Consider the following 19,267-nt stretch of genomic DNA (forward strand, 5'->3'; position numbering starts at 1 on the left):
AAGATAACCATTTATGTTTAATGTTTAAGTTATTTATTATTCATGTTCATTGATCATGTGTTATGGGATTATTGCTATCTTGATGCTAATAAATGTTAAATTGGATGATCAATTAAATGCTAACCGCAGTAAACCCGTGTCAGCTATTTGAGCCTCATGAACCCTTAGTTATCTTGTTAAGTACGACATGTACTTATGCCTTGCTTTATTCTTTTATGTTGGAAAAATCCCTGATGGGTAACAGATCAAGATTGGATTAAAGATTACTGTGATGAGTATTAGGCTTGGTGTCAACCAGTTGACGTCCCTGTTGGAGCTTCCTCAAGAGAGTTATCTTAGTGGTTATTATATTTATGTTTGAGATTATGAGTTGAATATTCATTCGCTATGTAATAAACATTGTGTTGGTACAATTTACAATTTATCCACTTATGTGTGCGACCGTTCCAGGGGTGCACATAAGACTTTTATACATCCCCTTTTGTTCTTAAAATTGGGTGTGACAGAAAATCCCACGTTAATCAAAGAAAAGAAAATCATCTAACCGTATACATATCGGGGAACAAGTTATAACCACAACTGCAGACGCCCTCTTTGCCGAGTGCTGGGGGCACTCGGCAAAGCCAGCCAAGCACTCGGCAAAGGCTTTGCCGAGTGCCGCACTCGGCAAAGGCTTTGCCGAGTGCCGCACTCGGCAAAGGTCTCTCGGCAAAGATTTTGTCGGCAAAAATTTCTTTGCCGAGTGCCAAAAATCGACACTCGGCAAAGCCTTTGCCGAGTGCCCGACACTCGGCAAAGTTGGAACCGAAAAAAACCCGAAAAAATGGGAATTTTTACCCAAAAAAATGGAAAATTTGTTTTAATTGGTGGAGGCCCCCACCGGTCAGCGCCCATCCATCTCCGGCTTTTTTCGCGTCAATTTCACGGCTACGCGGCCGACGGGATTCAAACCCGAGACCTCCCGCTGCGCACAAACCTCCTCTACCACTACACCACACTGTCACTTGTGTCTGGATTCCGTTTTAGTTCCTAATATATTATACTAAACCGAGTGTAAATTGTTTGTTTGAGGCCCTAAACGAATTCAAATAAAAAAGTTGTGAACTACAAAGTTTCATAACTTTTCGAGATCTACACTTTTAGTTTAGGAAGTTTTTCCATTCGAGGTCGTTTACAAAATTTGAATTTTAAAATTTGGAAATTCAAACGCAGTTTTGCATGACAAGATGTTTTCAAATCAAAAAGTTGCCAACTACAATGTTTCATAACTTTTGGAGATCTACAATTTTTATTTAGGAAATTTTTCCATCCGAGGTCTTTTGAAAAATTCAAATTTTAAAATTTTCAAATTCAAACGTCGTTTTTGCATGACAAAATGATTTCAAATCAAAATGTTGCCAACTACAAAATTTCATAACTTCTCAAGATCTACAAAGTTTATTTTGGTCATTTGTTCATCCGACATAGTGGTAGTAACATTGTTCACAAATCATATATATCTCTCTTCTACTTTTATGAAACTAATATGAGACATATATATTTTATGAACAACATTATTGTCGCTTTGTCAAATGAAGAAATGACCAAAATAAACTTTGTAGATCTTAAGAAGTTATGCAACTTTGTAGTTGAAAAGTTTTTCATTTGAATTCATTTAGGGCTTCAAAAATTGATTCGAAAAACTGATTTGCCGAGGGCCAAAAAAATGCACACGGCAAAATGCCTCTTTGCCGAGTGCCAAAACATAGGCACTCGGCAAAATACGGCTTTGCCGAGTGCCAGAAAAAAGGCACTCGGCAAACTTAGAGTAAATTGCTTGTTTGAGGCCCTAAATGAATTCAAATAAAAAAGTGGTCAACAACAAAGTTTCATAACTTTTTGAGATCTACAATTTTCATTTAGTAAGTTTTTCCATCCGAGGTCGTTTGAAAATTTTGAATTTTAAATTTGAGAGATTCAAACGTAGTTTTGCATGATAAGATGATTTCAAATCAAAAAGTTGTCAACTACATAGTTTCATAACTTATCAAGATCTACAAAGTTTATTTTGGTCATTTGTTCATCCGACATAGTGGTAGTAACATTGTTCACAAATCTTATATATCTGTCTTCTACTTTCATGAAACTAATATGAGAGATGTAGATTTTATGAACAACGTTATTGTCGCTTTGTCAAATGAAGAAATGACCAAAATAAACTTTGTAGATCTTGAGAAGTTATACAACTTTGTAGTTGAAAAGTTTTTCATTTGAATTCATTTAGGGCCTCAAAAATTGCTTCGAAAAACTGATTTGCCGAGGGCCAAAAAAAATGCACACGGCAAAAAGCCTGTTTGCCGAGTGCCAAAACAAAGGCACTCGGCAAAATACATCTTTGCCGAGTGCCAGAAAAAAACACTCGGCAAAGACGTATTTTGCCGTGTGCCAAAAAATAGCACTCGGCAAAATACATCTTTGCCGAGTGCCAGAAAAAAAACACTCGGCAAAGACGTATTTTGCCGTGTGTTTTTGTTTGCCGAGTGTATTTTATTTGGCACTCGGCAAACACGGTCTTTGCCGAGTGCCCGATAAAATACACTCGGCAAAGACTCCGGCACTCGGCAAATCGCCGGTTTCCGTAGTGAACAGTTGGCATCATATTTATTTTATGAGATAAAGAAGAAACACTACTAGGAAAAACATGAGCAAAATGACTCGATGGTAATGTCTCCCAAGCTTTTATTATGGTGGAAAGGAAAAGAGAGAAAGAAATAGTACAAACAAAACCCACGCCATCACCGGGAAGAAGATTTGTGGTTATGGAGCAGTATGTCCCGGCCAATCTCCTCGATCTTGGCTTGCACCGCCATGTCCAAGTTGTTGGATCCACAGTTCCAACAATTTTATTTGTTACAACGACGTAGTTAAGTACGTAACCAGTTACCACCGGACAAATATTACTATTACACGGATGGGAATGGGAGGCCAATAAGCAGGGATGGGATCCATCTCAGGGCGATCGAGCTAGCAGTTGGTAAAGCAGTAGCAACGTGGAGGGGAGTCGAAGCAAGCGCCGCCAGTGTTGTCTTTGCTTTCAGCTTTGCATGTATCTTCGCAGGGGGTGTAGGAGGTGTCGCACAACCCATGATAGGTACCGCTCAGGTGCCTGCAGGTGTCTGCCCCAACGTAGGCCATCTCTGCATGCATGATGCCGAATAAGCAAAAAGCAAAAAGAGAATAAGCAAAAAGACACAGGGTCAGATATATGACTTAGCTAGCTTGTTATTATATATATGAGCTTATACACATGTACATGTACGTACTGACCGGCGGTCACGATGACGAGTAGGAGGAAGACAGCGGTGGTGGTAGAGAGATTCCTTGGTGACGGCGCCATCGGATGCTTAGCTTTTTGCTGCAAGGTGGTACGTTGGAGACGTACGAATGAGCTAGCGAGCAGATGGCTGAATGAGGGATCGATCGAGGAGAAGGTTGCAATATATAGACATGCATGCGCAAGTAGTAGCACGAGAAGTTGCAATAATAAATCAGAGAGACTAGCCAATTACAAGAATGTTTGGAGAAATCAAAGCAGTACGTGTGCAATGTGGCAATAAGGCTAGTCTCAGCGCACAGTTTTACTGAGAACTAGGTAACTATACAAGCTGAGTGTCACGGGGATGAAATTCCTTTCACATCTGATAAAACTATTCTCATAAATGACCTTGCCAAGTCAGCAAAATTGCTGACGTACGTGGCATAAAATTTAATGCCATAAAACTCAACATGAGACTGGCTTAATAATGTTCGGAGAAAGTAAAGCAAGCCTAATTTCATTGTTACAGCGCGCTCAATACTAGTATTGTATTATGCTGAATGTCTTGTTTGGACACGTATGGAAGATCACAGTATATACTAGCTAGGATCACATTGGAGTTTCCTCATGGATCACACATATGGGCGAACTGAGTTCTATTGTTACAGCTCAAAAGATACCAGCGGGTGCGGCTGATTTTTTTATTGAAGATCGATGTCACCTAGACCTAGTAAAATAATCTTAGCCAAGAAACACTACATCACTGATGACAGGTCCTAGCAAGCCAACAAACAGGTTTGCACTTTCAAGAAATGCTGAAATGCATATCGTCCTTATTATCTTCTTGTTGTTTCCTTGGAGAAATGATGAAAAGCTGGGCTCACACCTAGCTTGGCATGCGTGGCTTTGTTCTGGAGACATATCGGGAAGTCGGTTTCGAGTTGTTTGAGGCTGAAGTAGGTCTTCACGCGCCGTGATGGGCCATCCTTGTTGCACAAGGCGGCACATAATTCCCCTGTTTTGCCAAGAATGTTTGGAGAAATCAAAGCAGGACGCGTGCAATGTGGTAATAAGGCTAGTCTCAGCGCATAGTTTTATTGCATAGTTACCAAGACTGAGAACAGGTAACTATAGCAGCTGAGTGTCACGGGGACGAAACTCCTTTCACATCTGATAAAACTCTTCTCATAAATGACCTTGCCAAGTCAGCAAAATTGCTGACGTACGTGGCATAAAATTTAATGCCATAAAACTCAACATGAGACTGGCTTAATAATGTTCGGAGAAAGTAAAGCAAGCCTAATTTCATTGTTACAGCGCGCTCAATACTAGTATTGTATTATGCCGAATGTCTTGTTTGGACACGTATGGAAGATCACAGTATATACTAGATAGGATCACATTGGAGTTTCCTCATGCATCACACATATGGGCGAACTGAGTTCTATTGTTACAGCTCAAAAGATACCAGCGGGTGCGGCTGATTTTTTTATTGAAGATTGATGTCACCTAGACCTAGTAATATAATCTTAGCCAAGAAACACTACATCACTGATGACAGGTCCTAGCAAGCCAACAAACCGGTTTGCACTTTCAAGAAATGCTGAAATGCATATCGTCCTTATTATCTTCTTGTTGTTTTCTTGGAGAAATGATGAAAAGCCGGGTTCACGCCTAGCTTGGCATGCGTGGCTTGGTTCTGGAGACATATCGGGAAGTCGGTTTCGAGCTGTTTGAGGCTGAAGTAGGTCTTCACGCGCCGTGATGGGCCATCCTTGTTGCACAAGGCGGCACATAATTCCTCTGTTTTGCCAAGAATGTTTGGAGAAATCAAAGCAGGACGTGTGCAATGTGGCAATATAATAAGGCTAGTCTCAGCGCACAATTTTATTGCACAGTTACCAAGATTGAGAACTAGGTAACTATACCATCTGAGTGTCATTGGGATGAAACTCTTTTCACATCTGATAAAACTCTTCTCATAAATGACCTTGCCAAGTCAGCAAAATTGCTGACGTACGTGGCATAAAATTTAATGCCATAAAACTCAACATGAGACTGGCTTAATAATGTTCGGAGAAAGTAAAGCAAGCCTAATTTCATTGTTACAGCGCGCTCAATGCTAGTATTGTATTATGCCGAATGTCTTGTTTGGACACGTATGGAGGATCACAGTATATACTAGCTAGGATCACATTGGAGTTTCCTCATGCATCACACATATGGGCGAACTGAGTTCTATTGTTACAGCTCAAAAGATACCAGCGGGTGCGGCTGATTGTTTTATTGAAGATCGATGTCACCTAGACCTAGTAAAATAATCTCAGCCAAGAAACACTACATCACTGATGACAGGTCCTAGCAAGCCAACGAACCGGTTTGCACTTTCAAGAAATGCTGAAATGCATATCGTCCTTATTATCTTCTTGTTGTTTTCTTGGAGAAATGATGAAAAGCCAGGCTCACGCCTAGCTTGGCATGCATAGCTTGGTTATGGAGACATATCGGGAAGTCGGTTTCGAGTTGTTTGAGGCTGAAGTAGGTCTTCACGCGCCGTGATGGGCCATCCTTGTTGCACAAGGCGGCACATAATTCCCCTGTTTTGCCTTTTTTTTACTTGATTTTGCACATAGATAAAAAAAATTGAAAGAAGTCCATTTTTTACCATCGAACAATAGCCGAAGTCTGATTTGAGTCACTAAACTCTAAAACCATATATCTTTTACCATCAAACTGTGACAACCGGACAAATTTGGCCATCTAGATGGTTTCAACTGTGGTTTTTACTATATATATATTTTTTCTAAAAATAATAAAATCTGGTTTGATATCTTAAAATTCATAACTAATACATTTTAAATCACAAAAATACCAAACTAATACCCAACTTTTTCTAAAAATGCAGTCTACCTCTTGGTGCTCTGCTTAGGGTTATTTGAGTGTTTTATTGCTCATAGATGTGCCATTATTTAATTAAATTATTTGTTTGTGCTATATTAGACCACAAGGTTGCCAAATGATTCAGTGCACTAGGTACATGGAGGATCTCGAAGGAGACACCAGACTCACAAATGTCTTGCTCCACCACATATATATCCTATTTTGTCATTATTTGGCTAGCGCTATACTTTATTCTGATCGCCTAACTAGATAATAACTAATAACTTTCAAAAAGCGCAGGGGCTCACACTAGTACAGCGGAGTATTGTACTGGCCGTTCCAGAGGGGTTTGTATATGCGGCGCTCGGTTCCGCCAATGGAAAAAATGAATTTCACAGGCGGTTAGTTAAGATGCGCTAGTGCTAAATTGTTTACACTGGCGGTTAAGTTACGCTAGCTGCCTATGGAAATTCCATTTTCACAGGTGGTCTAATAAGTGACCGCCGATGTATATGTGTTAACACTTGCGGTTGTTGTAAAAGAACCGCCAGTGATAATATTCTTTGCACAGGGGGGTCTTCACAAGCAACCGCCTGTGAATTTCGTTTTACAGTGGCGGTTCGTTTTATCAAGCCGCCTCTGGAATTCCTTTTTCTCAGTCGGTTAAGCTAACTAAGCAGCCTCTGGAGTTCCTTTTTTCTCAGGCGGTTAAGCTAAAGAAGCCGCCACTGTAAAAATTTTAAAAATTCAAAATTGCTGCCAAATATTCCCACCAGTGAATATAAACCACATAATATATCAGACAATTATAAATCACAGAATAAATCACAGGCTTTTCTCCATGCATAATAAGAGTAATGGCAGATTAAGTCATCACACCCAAGTATGTTTATATATACAACAAAGTTTTCCACTCATAGATAGCTTGTTCCGATGACTTCTCTAATAATCATCATGGTGTAGCTCTAGCCTGGCAACATCAATGAGATCTCGGTACTCTGGTTTAGCCATCTCTTGATTGTGATCAAAATACTTTCCATCTTTGTGAACTACTTTCATGATGAACCGGCTGAAGTCATGTACTATGTTCATGAGCTTTGCGTTAGAAAGGGGTTGTCCGTCTTATCACACTTGTACACCTGCACAAAAATCAAGCCATGGTACACTTAACTAACCAAAACGGAGAGGCTGAATAGTAAGACAAAAGTTCACATATGACTATTACTTACTTTTTAGCGTTGTTGGTGTACCTCCCGTTCTGTCTGAGAAACTCGCACACATAGTACCTACAGTTACTTGCTTGTGACACTATATAAGAATTGAAAAGTATTAATAAGTGCATGTTTCAAGTTTAGTGGCAATCTCTAGCAAGGGTAGATGGTATTGAATGTATAAAAAAGTAGAATGTTGCAACAGATTTCATATTTTTCTTATTGTCATCACAAGACAATTTTTCATATGTGCAATTGGGATCCTCAGTAAACAGTTTCTACTTTTTTCTAACCATAGTGGGTTACTATGGAAGCTATATATGTGCAATGCTTATATTATTACTAGAAATCCATACTGATATATATATATATATATATATATATATATATATATATATATATATATATATATAGAGAGAGAGAGAGAGAGAGAGGACAGCGCTATTTAGAGCCTTAGGCTCTAAATAAGTATTTAGAGCACTACAGCATGCAACCGTAATTCTTTTTCCGTAACAATAATTCGCGCTAGGCATGTGATACATATTAACCGCAAAAATTCATCCCGTGACCGTACAAAGATTTATGCGATCAATATTAACCGCAAAAATCAATTTCACAACCGTAAAAAGACATGCGCTCTAAATATTATTTAGAACCTTAGGTCCTAAATAACATATATATATATATATATATATATATATATATATATATATATATATATATATATATATATATATATCATCAGCCTTACGCGGTCTCGTGTGCAGGAACCCACACGTACGTGGGAGTAACTACTCCTAGGGAGTAGAAAAGATTTTCCATATATAGGGTGAGTTTTTTATACTCCCAGGAGTATCTACTCCCTCCTTCTAACGGGTGCATCATAAATCCGATAGGAAAGATGGCTTTTGCATGCCACGTTTGAATCCCACCAAGGAGAAAATATCGGAATTGCAGATTGGAGTACCGTGTACTCCCTTTAAAATATATTATTTATACATTATGTTTTAAATAGAATATCCGTACATGTTTTTTACCATAGAGTATTTATACATACTCCTTTGGAATTAAGTATCTACACATATTTTTTTTCGAATGGAGTATATTTACATACTTTTTGGAATAGAGTATATATACATACTTTTTAGAATAGAGTATATATACATACTCTATGGAATGGAGTATGGATACATACGCTAAGATTAAGATAGTACATGTGCATACTTAAACCACACGATCGAGGTATATATATGTGCATACATTCACGTGATATACAAAACAACAACAGTATGTATTCATATACTCTGTCACTCTGTGGTATTATAATGAAGTATGAGTATGTACATTTTTCCATGGCGACGAGTATACATGCTAAGAGAAGGAAGAGTATGTACATATACTCAGTGGTATATTAATTTTTTCAACGAAGTATGAGTATGTACATTACATGAATTTTTGTACCAAAATCAACCAAACTCATTTGTACTTTGAACAAAGAAAATCGATCAGAAAAACAAATCTAGCAGCCGCCATTCCTGATTTGTACGCACAGATGCACACATCTGTTCTAGTCGTGAGCAGAAAAAAATAGCCACCCCCTAGATCCAACAACGGGGCAGCACATCACTACTACAGGATTCATTTTGCGTGACACCCCCCTAGTATTAACCGTGACGGGCACAAGACGTGGCTGTCACGGTTATTGGGTGGCCAGACTGGCCACCCGGGCACCCAGGCGCCCGTCACGGTTAATAGGTTAACCGTGGCGGGCGACCTAACATGCCCGTCACAGTTAATAAACTTTAACCATGGCGGGCCCATGTAACCTGCCCGTCACGGTTAATACATTAACCGTGACGGGCGTTATAAGGAGCCCGCCACGGTTAATGGTGATTAACCGTGACGGGCAACATGCAAAAGCCCGCCACGGTTAATCCTTCCCTATATAACCAACAGCCAGCCCCCTCTTCTTTCCCACGAGTCTTCTTCTTCCAACACTTGGGGGCGAAGGCTTTGCCCTAAAATTTGACAAACTTTTTAAATTGAGGTTTAGGCCTTGGATTTGGGGGAGAAGGACAACACAAAAGGTACATAAAGGCTCTCTCCCCACCCTTCTCTCTCGTTTTCCTCTTTTTTTGCTCAAGTTCTAGATCTAGATCTAGATCCATTCATGGTGGGAAGAGAAAATCTTGTGTATGGATGAAAGTTTTGTATGGATAAATGCTTGAGTATGGAGAATGGCTCTCTCCCCACCCTTCTCTCTCCTCCCATATCCTCTTTCTCTCTCTTTTCCATCATTTAGGCTATTGGATCTATGTGTGTACTACACTATGGATGAAGGTTTTTTCTCTTTTCTAATAATTTCTCTTTATTTGTTGCTTGTGTGTGTAAGGTTGGCAAGTATGATCGACAGGTCCGAATGGATGTACGGGTTGGATAGAGTGAATGATCCACGGTACCTGGATGAAGTGAGGAAGTTTATTACTGTTGCAAAAAGGCACCGTGAGAGATTGAAGCGGATTGCAACCATATGTCCGTGTTCTCGCTGCAAGAACTTGAAAGCCTACTCAGATCCAATTGTGCAATCTCATTTGATTATGTATGGTTTCGTGAAGGATTACACGGTCTGGACTCTTCATGGTGAAAGAGTAGATACGAGTGGCGGTGCATCTGGAGTGAGCGCATCGACGCCGACGCCGACGGCTATATCGGTGAATCAGGACGATCCTGTAGGAGCACCCGGATCATCATCTTCAGCAGCTGCGCCAGCCGGCAGCGACAATGGTTCTCGTGATTACATCACGGTTGAGGATGTAATCCAAGACTTGGCCGACGAAGACGCTAGCGGTGGTGATGGTCAGGAGGCAACTGTGAGTGGGCCCGAGGATGTGCAGCTTGTTGAGGATTTAGTCAAACACATCGATGAAGACGACGTTGTGTTTGGTAGTCCGAAGTGGTTGGAGAATTTTAGAGAAATGAAGCAGGCGGCAATTGATCCTCTCTATAAGGATGGGAGCGATTGTCCGAAGGAGTGCACGGCTCTCTGTTTTAACCTCCATATGTTGATGTTGAAGGCTCGGCATGGTTGGTCTGACACTAGCTTCAATGAGCTATTAAGTTACCTTGCTACCACGTACCCAACGGCTAACAAGGTGCCCGCCAATACTTATCGGGCGAAGAAGCTAATCCGGCATGTGGCGATGAAGCTTAGAAAGTTTGATGCATGCCCTAACCACTGCATCCTATATCATGGCAAGGAGTATGATAATTTGACTAGTTGTCCGCACTGCGGCTTTAGTCGGTACAAGAAAAATGCTGGTTGTCGCGTGGATGCGGAAGACGGGGGAGGCTTGCGGGGTGGTCCGAAGAAGAAGAAGGGGGCCAAGAAGAGCAATGCGACCAAGCAGATCTCGGCTCAGCAGGACAAGGAAGAAGAGGGTTACACGCACAAGAAAAGTCCAGCACTTTCGGTGTGGTACCTGCCCGTGACCGATCGCCTGCGTGCAATATTCGAGAACCCGGAGGATGCCAAGCTCATGTCCTGGCATGCATCAGCTGACCGCCTGAAAGACGATGGCATGCTGCGGCACCCATCCGATGGCAAGCAGTGGAAGGATTTCGACGTGGCCTACCCAGAGTTTGGCAAGGAGCCAAGGCATGTAAGGTTTGCGCTAAGTACCGACGGGATGAACCCGTTCGGTGAGCTTAGCAGCTCGCACAGCACTTGGCCTGTCGTCCTCACCATGTACAACCTACCTCCCCATCTATGTCAGAAGCGTAGGTACCTTATGCTGACCATGCTTATCTCTGGACCGAAGCAGCCCAGCAACGATATAGATGTGTTCCTGGAGCCGTTGATGGAGGAAATGAAGATACAATTTGATGTTGGGGTCCAGATGGTGGATGCATACAGCAAGGAGAAGTTCACCCTAAAAGCAATCATCTTTGTCACCATCACGGATTACCCCGGTCTCTTCTCAATGTCAGGGCAGATCAAAGGGAAGACCGGCTGCGTAATTTGCATCGACGGGACCTGCTACACTTACCTTAAGGGATCCAATAAGATGGTGTACACGAGGCATAGATGGTTCCTTGTCAGAAATCACAGGTATAGAAGGAGTATTATGAATAAATACTTTGACAATAAGGACGAGCCGCAGCGTGATCAACCAGCGCAGACTAGTTGGGGGGAAAAGGTCTATCAGATGGTCAAGGACATGGATCAGGTGGAGTTCGGAAAGAAGAAGAAGGTACCAGAAGAGGGGGCAACAAAATAGACAAGGAAGCAAAAGCGGGACAAGATGGAGGAAGTCCTCGCCGCCGTTCCTTTCAAGAAGAAGTCGATTTTCTTCAAGTACCTTTCATACTGGAAAACACTGAATACACCCCATGCCATCGACTGTATGCACTTAGAGAAAAATGTCTTCGAAAGCACGATTGGTGTCCTGCTGGACATCAAGGGGAAGACGAAGGATGGTCTCAAGTCACGGTTGGATCTTGTTAATCAGGGCATCAGGCCGGACCTTTACCCGATACCGGCTCAAAACAGTAAAGTCAATATCCCGGGCGCGGCCTGCAACCTAACGCAAGACGAGAGGACGACTTTCTGTAAATTGATTAGGGGTATCAAGGTGCCGACCGGTTTCTCTTCCAACATCAAGAGCCTGGTCTCCATGAAAGACCTCGCAATGACCGGCTACAACTCACACGACTGCCACGTCATGCTGACAGTGTTCCTACCAATTGTGATGAGGGTTATCCGTCCAGAGTATGTGAAGATGGTCATCACACGGATGTCATACTTCTTTAACCGCATCACCCAGAAGGTCATTGATAAGGCTGAGCTGCCTGCCCTGAAGGAGTTCATCGCGGAGACCCTTTGCCAGCTCGAGATGTGCTTTCCACCATCTTACTTTAATATTATGCCACACCTAATGATGCACATGGTCGATCAGATCCAGCAACTAGGCCCTGTGTACCTACACCAGATGTGGACGTACGAGTGGTTCATGTCCACCCTCAATAGATACGTCCATAACCGCGCTTACCCGGAGGGCTCTAAGATCGAGGCATACACAACGGAGGAGGCCGTGAACTAGTGTATGCGATACATAAGAGATGGGAGGGTGATTGGGTTGCCTGTCCATCACCACGAAGGCAGAACCTCAGGGATGGGGTGCACGGGCCAAAAAGTACGCACCGATGTACCAAACGAAACGGTGCAACAAGCTCATTACAGCATCCTTCATCAGTTAGTGAGCATGGAGAAATACGTCGAAAAGCACCTGGAGGAGATCCACGCAGACATGATGGGCAGGTCATGGAGCACTGGGTCTAGAACCATCACAAGAACAGCTTTATTGGGTGGCTCAAAGAGCAGGACATACCCCTTGAAGGATCAGAGGAAGATTCGGAGACAATTAAGAAGCTTATGAAAGGCCCGTCCACCCAAATCACCACGTGGTAAGGCTATGACGTGAAGGGGTACAGGTTCCACATGAAAGAGAAGGACAAGAAGAGTGCGGCATAGAACTGCGGTGTTCGATACGACGGCATCGACGAGTCCACGAGCCAGAGGACGTCATATTTTGGGCAGGTCGAAGAAATATGGGAACTTGACTATGGCCAAGACCTACGCATAACCGTCTTCCGGTGCCAGTGGGTCAATCCAAAAGCGATTGCAGTTGACGGTTATGGGCTAACTACCGTGGACCTCCATAGTATCGGCTACAAAGATGATCCGTGGGTAGTAGCAACCGATGTCGCACAAGTAGCCTACTATGTCTATCCAGAGAAACCTAAAAGGCACGTGGTTGTGTCGGGAAAGCAGCGGGTCGTGGGAGCTGATGGGGTCCAGAGCCCCGAACAATACAACAACTACGACGAGCTCCAACTTTTTTTCAATCATCCAAAGAAGATCAAGGCCATCGAGGACCGATTCAACAAGACAAGGACGATGCCCTGGGCCCGCACCGACGGTCAGAAGAGGACCATGAAAGCGCCTGCACCAAAATGATATGTATGCCAACCATATGTATGCATCATTTTGTAATATACATATTGTATTGGACTCCATTCAAGATAAGTTGTAACTTATAATTAATATATCCATGGAAACATATAATTAATATATCCATGGAAACATTATTATATAACATCAAAGCTTAAAAACATTTAATTAAAAGTTAACATGCATTATTGTATAATATGAAAGCTTAAAAACATTATATATCTATGTAAAATTGTAAAAATTGCAAAACATTAACCATGGTGGGCAACCTAACATGCCCGCCGCGGTTAAGATTAACCATGACGGGCATCCCAAAGGGCCCGCCATGGTTAATATTAACCGTGACAGGGTCTTAAAGGGCCCGTCACGGTTAATAGTTGGCTATATATACCTACACCATCCCGAAAACGCCTAAGTCCTCCGCCTCGGTTTCAATTCGACCCCGGAGGGCTGCCCAAATTTTCAACCGCCGCCACCGTGCCCGTCCTCGCCCCTGTCCTCCGCGCCGTGGTGCTCTCGTCCTCCTTCCGTGCCTTGGACGTCGACGGGAACGCGGAGCGGAACCCTAGGTCCATCCGCCGCCGCCCCCATCGCCATTCGCTGCATCCATCACCGTCCTCCTCCTCCGTGGCTGTGCACCTCCGTCCGCATCCCCGTGCCATCCTCTACGTCGGCCTCCGTCCTCCGCTGTGGTCCTTGAACCCTAGCGCCGCCAGCGCCAGTGTGCTATCCTCCCATCGGCCTCCGCGCGCGTGGGTGCCGTCGAGGGGGAGCCTAGCTCGCCTCGTCTTCCCCGGCTCTCCAAGGGGCTCCGACGTCTTCCCCGCTGCATCCATCGTCTTCCTCGCATGGTTCTTGACCGGAGACGCTGCGGTGCCTTTTACCGTAACTCAGGCGCGATGAGGAGCTGTCACCATGGATACCGCCACCGCCACTGCGTAGAGCTGGCCTAGGGAGTCCGCCGCCATTGCTGTGGATCCAGTAGGGGAACAGGTCACCACCACCATTAGTGGTGGAGGAGAGGGGCATCTCGCAGCCGGCTCCGACATGGGAAGGGCCCTACCGGCGCCGCCACCGGCAGAGGAGGAGAGGGGCGTCGCAGCCGGCACAAATAGGAGAGGGGAGCAGAAGTCGAGGTCGGATCCGCTAGGGAGGATGACGACCGAGAGGACGTGCCATCTCCCAACCGGCCTCGCCGCCCTTGCCTTGCCGAGCCTCACCGAAGGTCGGGGAAGGGGAGCGACATTGCGTAGCCACGGGTCGGGGTAGGGGCGGGGACGCGCGCTGGCGGTTGGGGAACGAGCAGCTTGGGGCTGTCGTGCCCATGGATCAGGCCGCGCGCTGCCATAGCCATCGGTGTTGGTGGGAGACCGCCGCCGCTTCTATCGGAGGAAGAGGCGGAGCACGGTGGCGAGCACGTCCGGCGCCTACGTCGAAGCTGGTACGGTGGTACCGATGTAGAGGCCGTGCGCAGATCTAGGCGGGGCACCGGCCGTGGAGGGGTGGCCGCGCGGCGCCAGTCGGGCTGCATCACCGTCGTCGCCAGGAATGCTACCGCAGGCCTCCGTCTCTTCGACGCTGGTAGAGATCGGGAATAAATGAGCGAGCTGTATCGGTGAGATCCAACAACAATAGCTAAAAAATAGGACCGATCAATTTTGTTAACGGGTCCACTCTTGTATAATAACCTGCCCATTAGCCTTACGCGGTCTCGTGTGCAGGAACCCACACGTACGTGGGAGTAACTACTCCTAGGGAGTAGAAAAGATTTTCCATATATATATATATATATATGAGACAAATATGAATGGTTATTTAAAATTACTGGATAATTATTCCGCACGTTCAGCTTTTGACATTTTTTTCTTGGGGTCATATTGTCCACCCCTGAACTTATACCACTTGTATGCCCTGCAGAAATGAAATCAAAGTCATTTCCAAAGTCTCTTAGATAATATAGAAATGTTAAAAATAACGCATGACTCACTGATCTAAAATATCGATGTACGTGGCCAGAGCAACACAGAGGGGGAGGAAAAGAGAAAAAGGGTGAAATCGAGGGGAGACGTCGGGGGAAACTCACCTTCCCTCCAATTTGGCCTGAGATGCGGAGGCGGCGGCGCTCCGATTTGGGAAGAATGCGGAGGGGGCGCAACAGGGAGGGAGAGGGGACGAATTGAGGTGGGAAGACAGCTCATCGGCTTCGGCGGCAGCGCGACGGAGGCAGGGACGCAGCGCGACGGAGGCAGGGAGGCAGGGACGCAGCGCTCCCTTGCAGGCCTCGGCATCGCGTGCTCTGAACTCGAGCTCGATGGGTGCACTGGGTCGAGGCCCACGCGGGGTGAAGCAAGGGGTGTGAGGGGAGCCGTGCTGGGCCGCGGCTGGTTCCGGCCCAGGCGGGAAGAGAAGAGAGGGAAAGAAGGAGAGGGAGCTGGGCCGCGGTTGCGTCCTGGTTGGGCCGGGAAGGGAGGAGAGGGAGAGATGGAGCCCGAGAGGGCTTTCCCAATTATGAATCCCTTTTCCTTTTTCTGTTTTGACTCCACACTCCACATATATATCTATTCATGTGTATGAATTTAAAAATATTTGAATACGCATATATAGATTTACATACTGGTGTAAATATGCATTTACGTGTTCATATATGTATATCTATATTCAGTTCCATACACACATATGCGTATATATATTGGAGATGGCTTCACTATTTCCCAGAAAATTACAAGAGGGGGTTTTGGGTTTGGGAATTTCAAGGAGGGAATTTCGGGAGGAAAATGGTGTAGGGTTTTAGGAGAGAAATAAGGGAAGGGTTTCAGGGAAATACTTTCAGTGCCACAAATAAATCCTAGAGCAACACACATATAATCATTCATACGAGCATTTCAAACATTCCAAAAGCAAGTGGAAGGCATATGGTGAATTTTGATGCACGGTTTTGAAAAGGGTTTTTCGAGAACGGTTTCGCGGAAAATATATAGGTCAAGTTTTAATTTGTTGTAAACTTCAAAAAGTTCAAATTTTTAGTGAATTTTAAATGGATGCAAAACATAGGGTGTTACAGATCTACCCCACTTAGAAGTAATCTCGTCCCCGAGTTTTGAGCAACTAGGGGAAAAACCTAGGAAAGAAATTAGAGAGAAGAACTAGAGGGAGAGAGAAAACTAATCGGGGAAGGGATTATGACTTTCTATTTGTCTGACAGTGCTGTTCCCAGGGAGCCTTCAGTCTTCTTAGTGAAATACCAGTCTTGTTCCTTGATAACTGTTGGTTGGATCCATTGCCGCTCATATTTCTTTTACCTCTTTCACGTATCCTTCTGCTGATAATCTCCTGACTTCTGATCCTAAAATAATTCCCATTTCCCGGTCCATTTGCTGGTGCTGGATTTGTGATCTGCTCCGTTACATTTTCCTTAGCTTGCAAAGCGGGCTGAGAAGCAGAGGATATGAAAATACTAGTGCCAAAGTCTGAACACAAGGACAATTTCACCATATTATAATTCCAATTCCAAGCGTCCTCCAGGGCAACGCAATAATCTGTTGTACAGAGTCAGTCCTGTGTGTCTCACTGGAAATGATTTTTGGCCAAAGCAACAGCAAGCAGATGGTACACAACTGAAATCTGCGTGCCGGAGATAATGAGTTCCCACTGATCCGATTCCATTCCCACCTCCACAACAAAGATGGCATAATGGAGGTCACCTGCACAAATGAAGTTTACTTCAGAATACGAACCAAGTGACCCTTACGCGAGGGACTATGACAGCACATGTAGGTGCAATGTCTTGCGACAGAAAACAATATATTTACTAGCGTGGGTGCCCACGCTTCGCGTGGGAAGGAGGGTGGGAAAAAAAAGGGGAAAAAAAAATTTCGTATTGGGTTTGTACTGTTCCTTATCGGTTTTTACTGTTTTGTTATGGGGGTGGGCACTTTTCATCGTGGAACTGTTCATCGAGGATCCGGTACCCGGTGCTGATGATCTACAATGATCTGAGTCTGGGGCGGCCGATAAACAGTGAAAGCTACAGTGAAATGACACACATTTAAAGTTTTATATATAGATAGATATAGATACTTGCTTTATTTCTGATCTGGCGGTGGAGCAATCACTCTTCATCTTCAGAAATGTAGTCGATAGTGCGTGACTTGATATGGCTGATCTTGTCGTACTCAGATGAGCTGCTGCCTGTTATCAAGGACTCGTACAACTGCTTCCTGCAAGTCAACTTGAGATATCTTGGTCTTACTGTTGTCACATATTCCGGAACTGTCTCCATGGTGCCGTCCTCCATCTCCATGCTGTCAAGTGCTGGCACTCCTTGTAGTACCTCCACATTTGGGCAGTACAAGATCTTGATTTTCTGCAGCTTAGAGAGATTGCTGATCCTTTGCAGCTTGGGGCTGTTGAATACATGAAGTTCCACAACTGAAGGGAAGTTCTCTATATATGTCAGGTTGCCCAGCTTGTAGAGGTACAGTTCTCTTAGAGCATGCCTCCTGCTATTGGCGAGCCCTGCTGGAAGAGAGCTCAGCTTGCAGTTAACAATGACGAGGCCCTTGAGTGCAGGCATGGCCATAGCTTCTGTAGTCTCACTCTCGCTGCCCTCCTCCCAGTGCCATTCCTCCCATTCACACAATCCAGCCATACGAAGAGTTGCCAGATTAGGAAAAGCCGCGGTTGACCTAGTGGTGACAATACCTCCACCCACTGGCAGGGAGGAGGGTGACTGGAACTCAGGCCCGACACTCTTGATCGCAGGTGCATCATTAACGACCAGTGCCTCCAAAGCAGGAAGCTGGCACAACCCGTTGGGTAGTTGGTTGCAATAGCCAAGGTTGTCCATCCTTAAATGCCTCAGGCTCTTAAAGGCCCCTGTTGCTGGAACCATCATCCAATATGGTAGCCGGCACCCAGAGTATCCTTCCATGTCTAGATGTCGTATGCTCGATGGAGGGCGCAGCTTCTCAATTACCTCCTCCACTACTCTTTGCTGCTGCTGCCTATTGATTTCATCCCTCAATTCCATGAATCCGCTGCTATCCAATATAATCCCAAATAGTCAAGGTGCACCTTGCTACTAATCATGGCCATTTCTGCAAATGAGCTATCTGCAACTTTTTCTAGATTATGTAAAGTAAGGCTCCGAATCTGGGAAATGGGTCCTATTTCTTCCAGGCTGCACCAGTTCCCATCCACCTCCATGTCCATATGTACTCGGAACCCATAAAGTGTTCTTAGATTTCTTAGCTGACCAAACCTCTTGGGTATTAAAACATTTTCATGGGAACCAAACATGTTGAGAGTTCTTCGATGCAAAAGCTGTGTAATGCATCTAGGGAGATGGTCTAGCTGTGGACATCTATTAACCACAACATGCTGCAAGAACTTCAACCTATGAATGTCTCCAGGTAGCCTGGATATATTTGTATCGTCGAAGTGGAGGTATCTCAGGTGCCTTAGTTGACATAGAGAGTCAACCAATCCATCACAATCAGTACCCCATATAAAAAACACTCTTAGGGTAGACAATCTCTCAAATGAGTCACTAGGCTTAACATTAATTCCTAGATTTGTAATTAATGTTCTTACTGATTTTTGCTTCTGTATAATATCCCGTTCCCATTCTAGTGCTGACTTGGTTGATCCTATAGACAAGCGATGTACATGGCTATGGCTGCTACCACCTCCATCTTGCTCATCCTGTACCACCAATGATTCTTCTTTAGACATAAACTCAGCAAAAGATCGCACCACGTCATGCATGGTGCATTTGTATTGAGTGAGAGCTAATTCTTCAGTTGGTTCAATAAGATTCCTCATGATTAGCTCCTGGTAGTACCCATCTGCTATTTCTTCTAGCTGATCACC

At 44.3% G+C, this 19,267-nt stretch overlaps 3 protein-coding genes across 3 annotated transcripts; 1 reads left to right on the plus strand and 2 right to left on the minus strand.

Annotated features, from left to right (window-relative positions):
- The first annotated feature begins 9,809 nt into the window (after nt 1–9,809).
- LOC136480814 (uncharacterized) lies at nt 9,810–11,663 on the plus strand. Its single transcript, XM_066478261.1, has 2 exons — nt 9,810–11,045; nt 11,535–11,663. Exons 1-2 carry the CDS (start codon nt 9,810–9,812, stop codon nt 11,661–11,663), a joined length of 1,365 nt encoding a protein of 454 aa, XP_066334358.1.
- A 2,949-nt stretch (nt 11,664–14,612) lies between these two features.
- On the minus strand, nt 14,613–15,684 carry LOC136480815 (proline-rich receptor-like protein kinase PERK14). The gene is made up of 2 exons (XM_066478262.1): nt 15,480–15,684; nt 14,613–15,031 (listed from the first exon to the last, which is right to left on the minus strand). The coding sequence occupies exons 1-2, from the start codon at nt 15,682–15,684 to the stop codon at nt 14,613–14,615; spliced, it is 624 nt and encodes a 207-aa protein (XP_066334359.1).
- A 1,820-nt stretch (nt 15,685–17,504) lies between these two features.
- Nucleotides 17,505–18,425, minus strand: LOC136480817 (putative disease resistance RPP13-like protein 1). Its single transcript, XM_066478263.1, has one exon. The coding sequence runs from the start codon at nt 18,423–18,425 to the stop codon at nt 17,505–17,507; it is 921 nt and encodes a 306-aa protein (XP_066334360.1).
- Between the last annotated feature and the right edge of the window lie 842 nt (nt 18,426–19,267).

The sequence above is a fragment of the Miscanthus floridulus genome, chromosome 9 (genome assembly GCF_019320115.1).
Source record: "Miscanthus floridulus cultivar M001 chromosome 9, ASM1932011v1, whole genome shotgun sequence".
NCBI classification, from domain to species: domain Eukaryota; kingdom Viridiplantae; phylum Streptophyta; class Magnoliopsida; order Poales; family Poaceae; genus Miscanthus; species Miscanthus floridulus.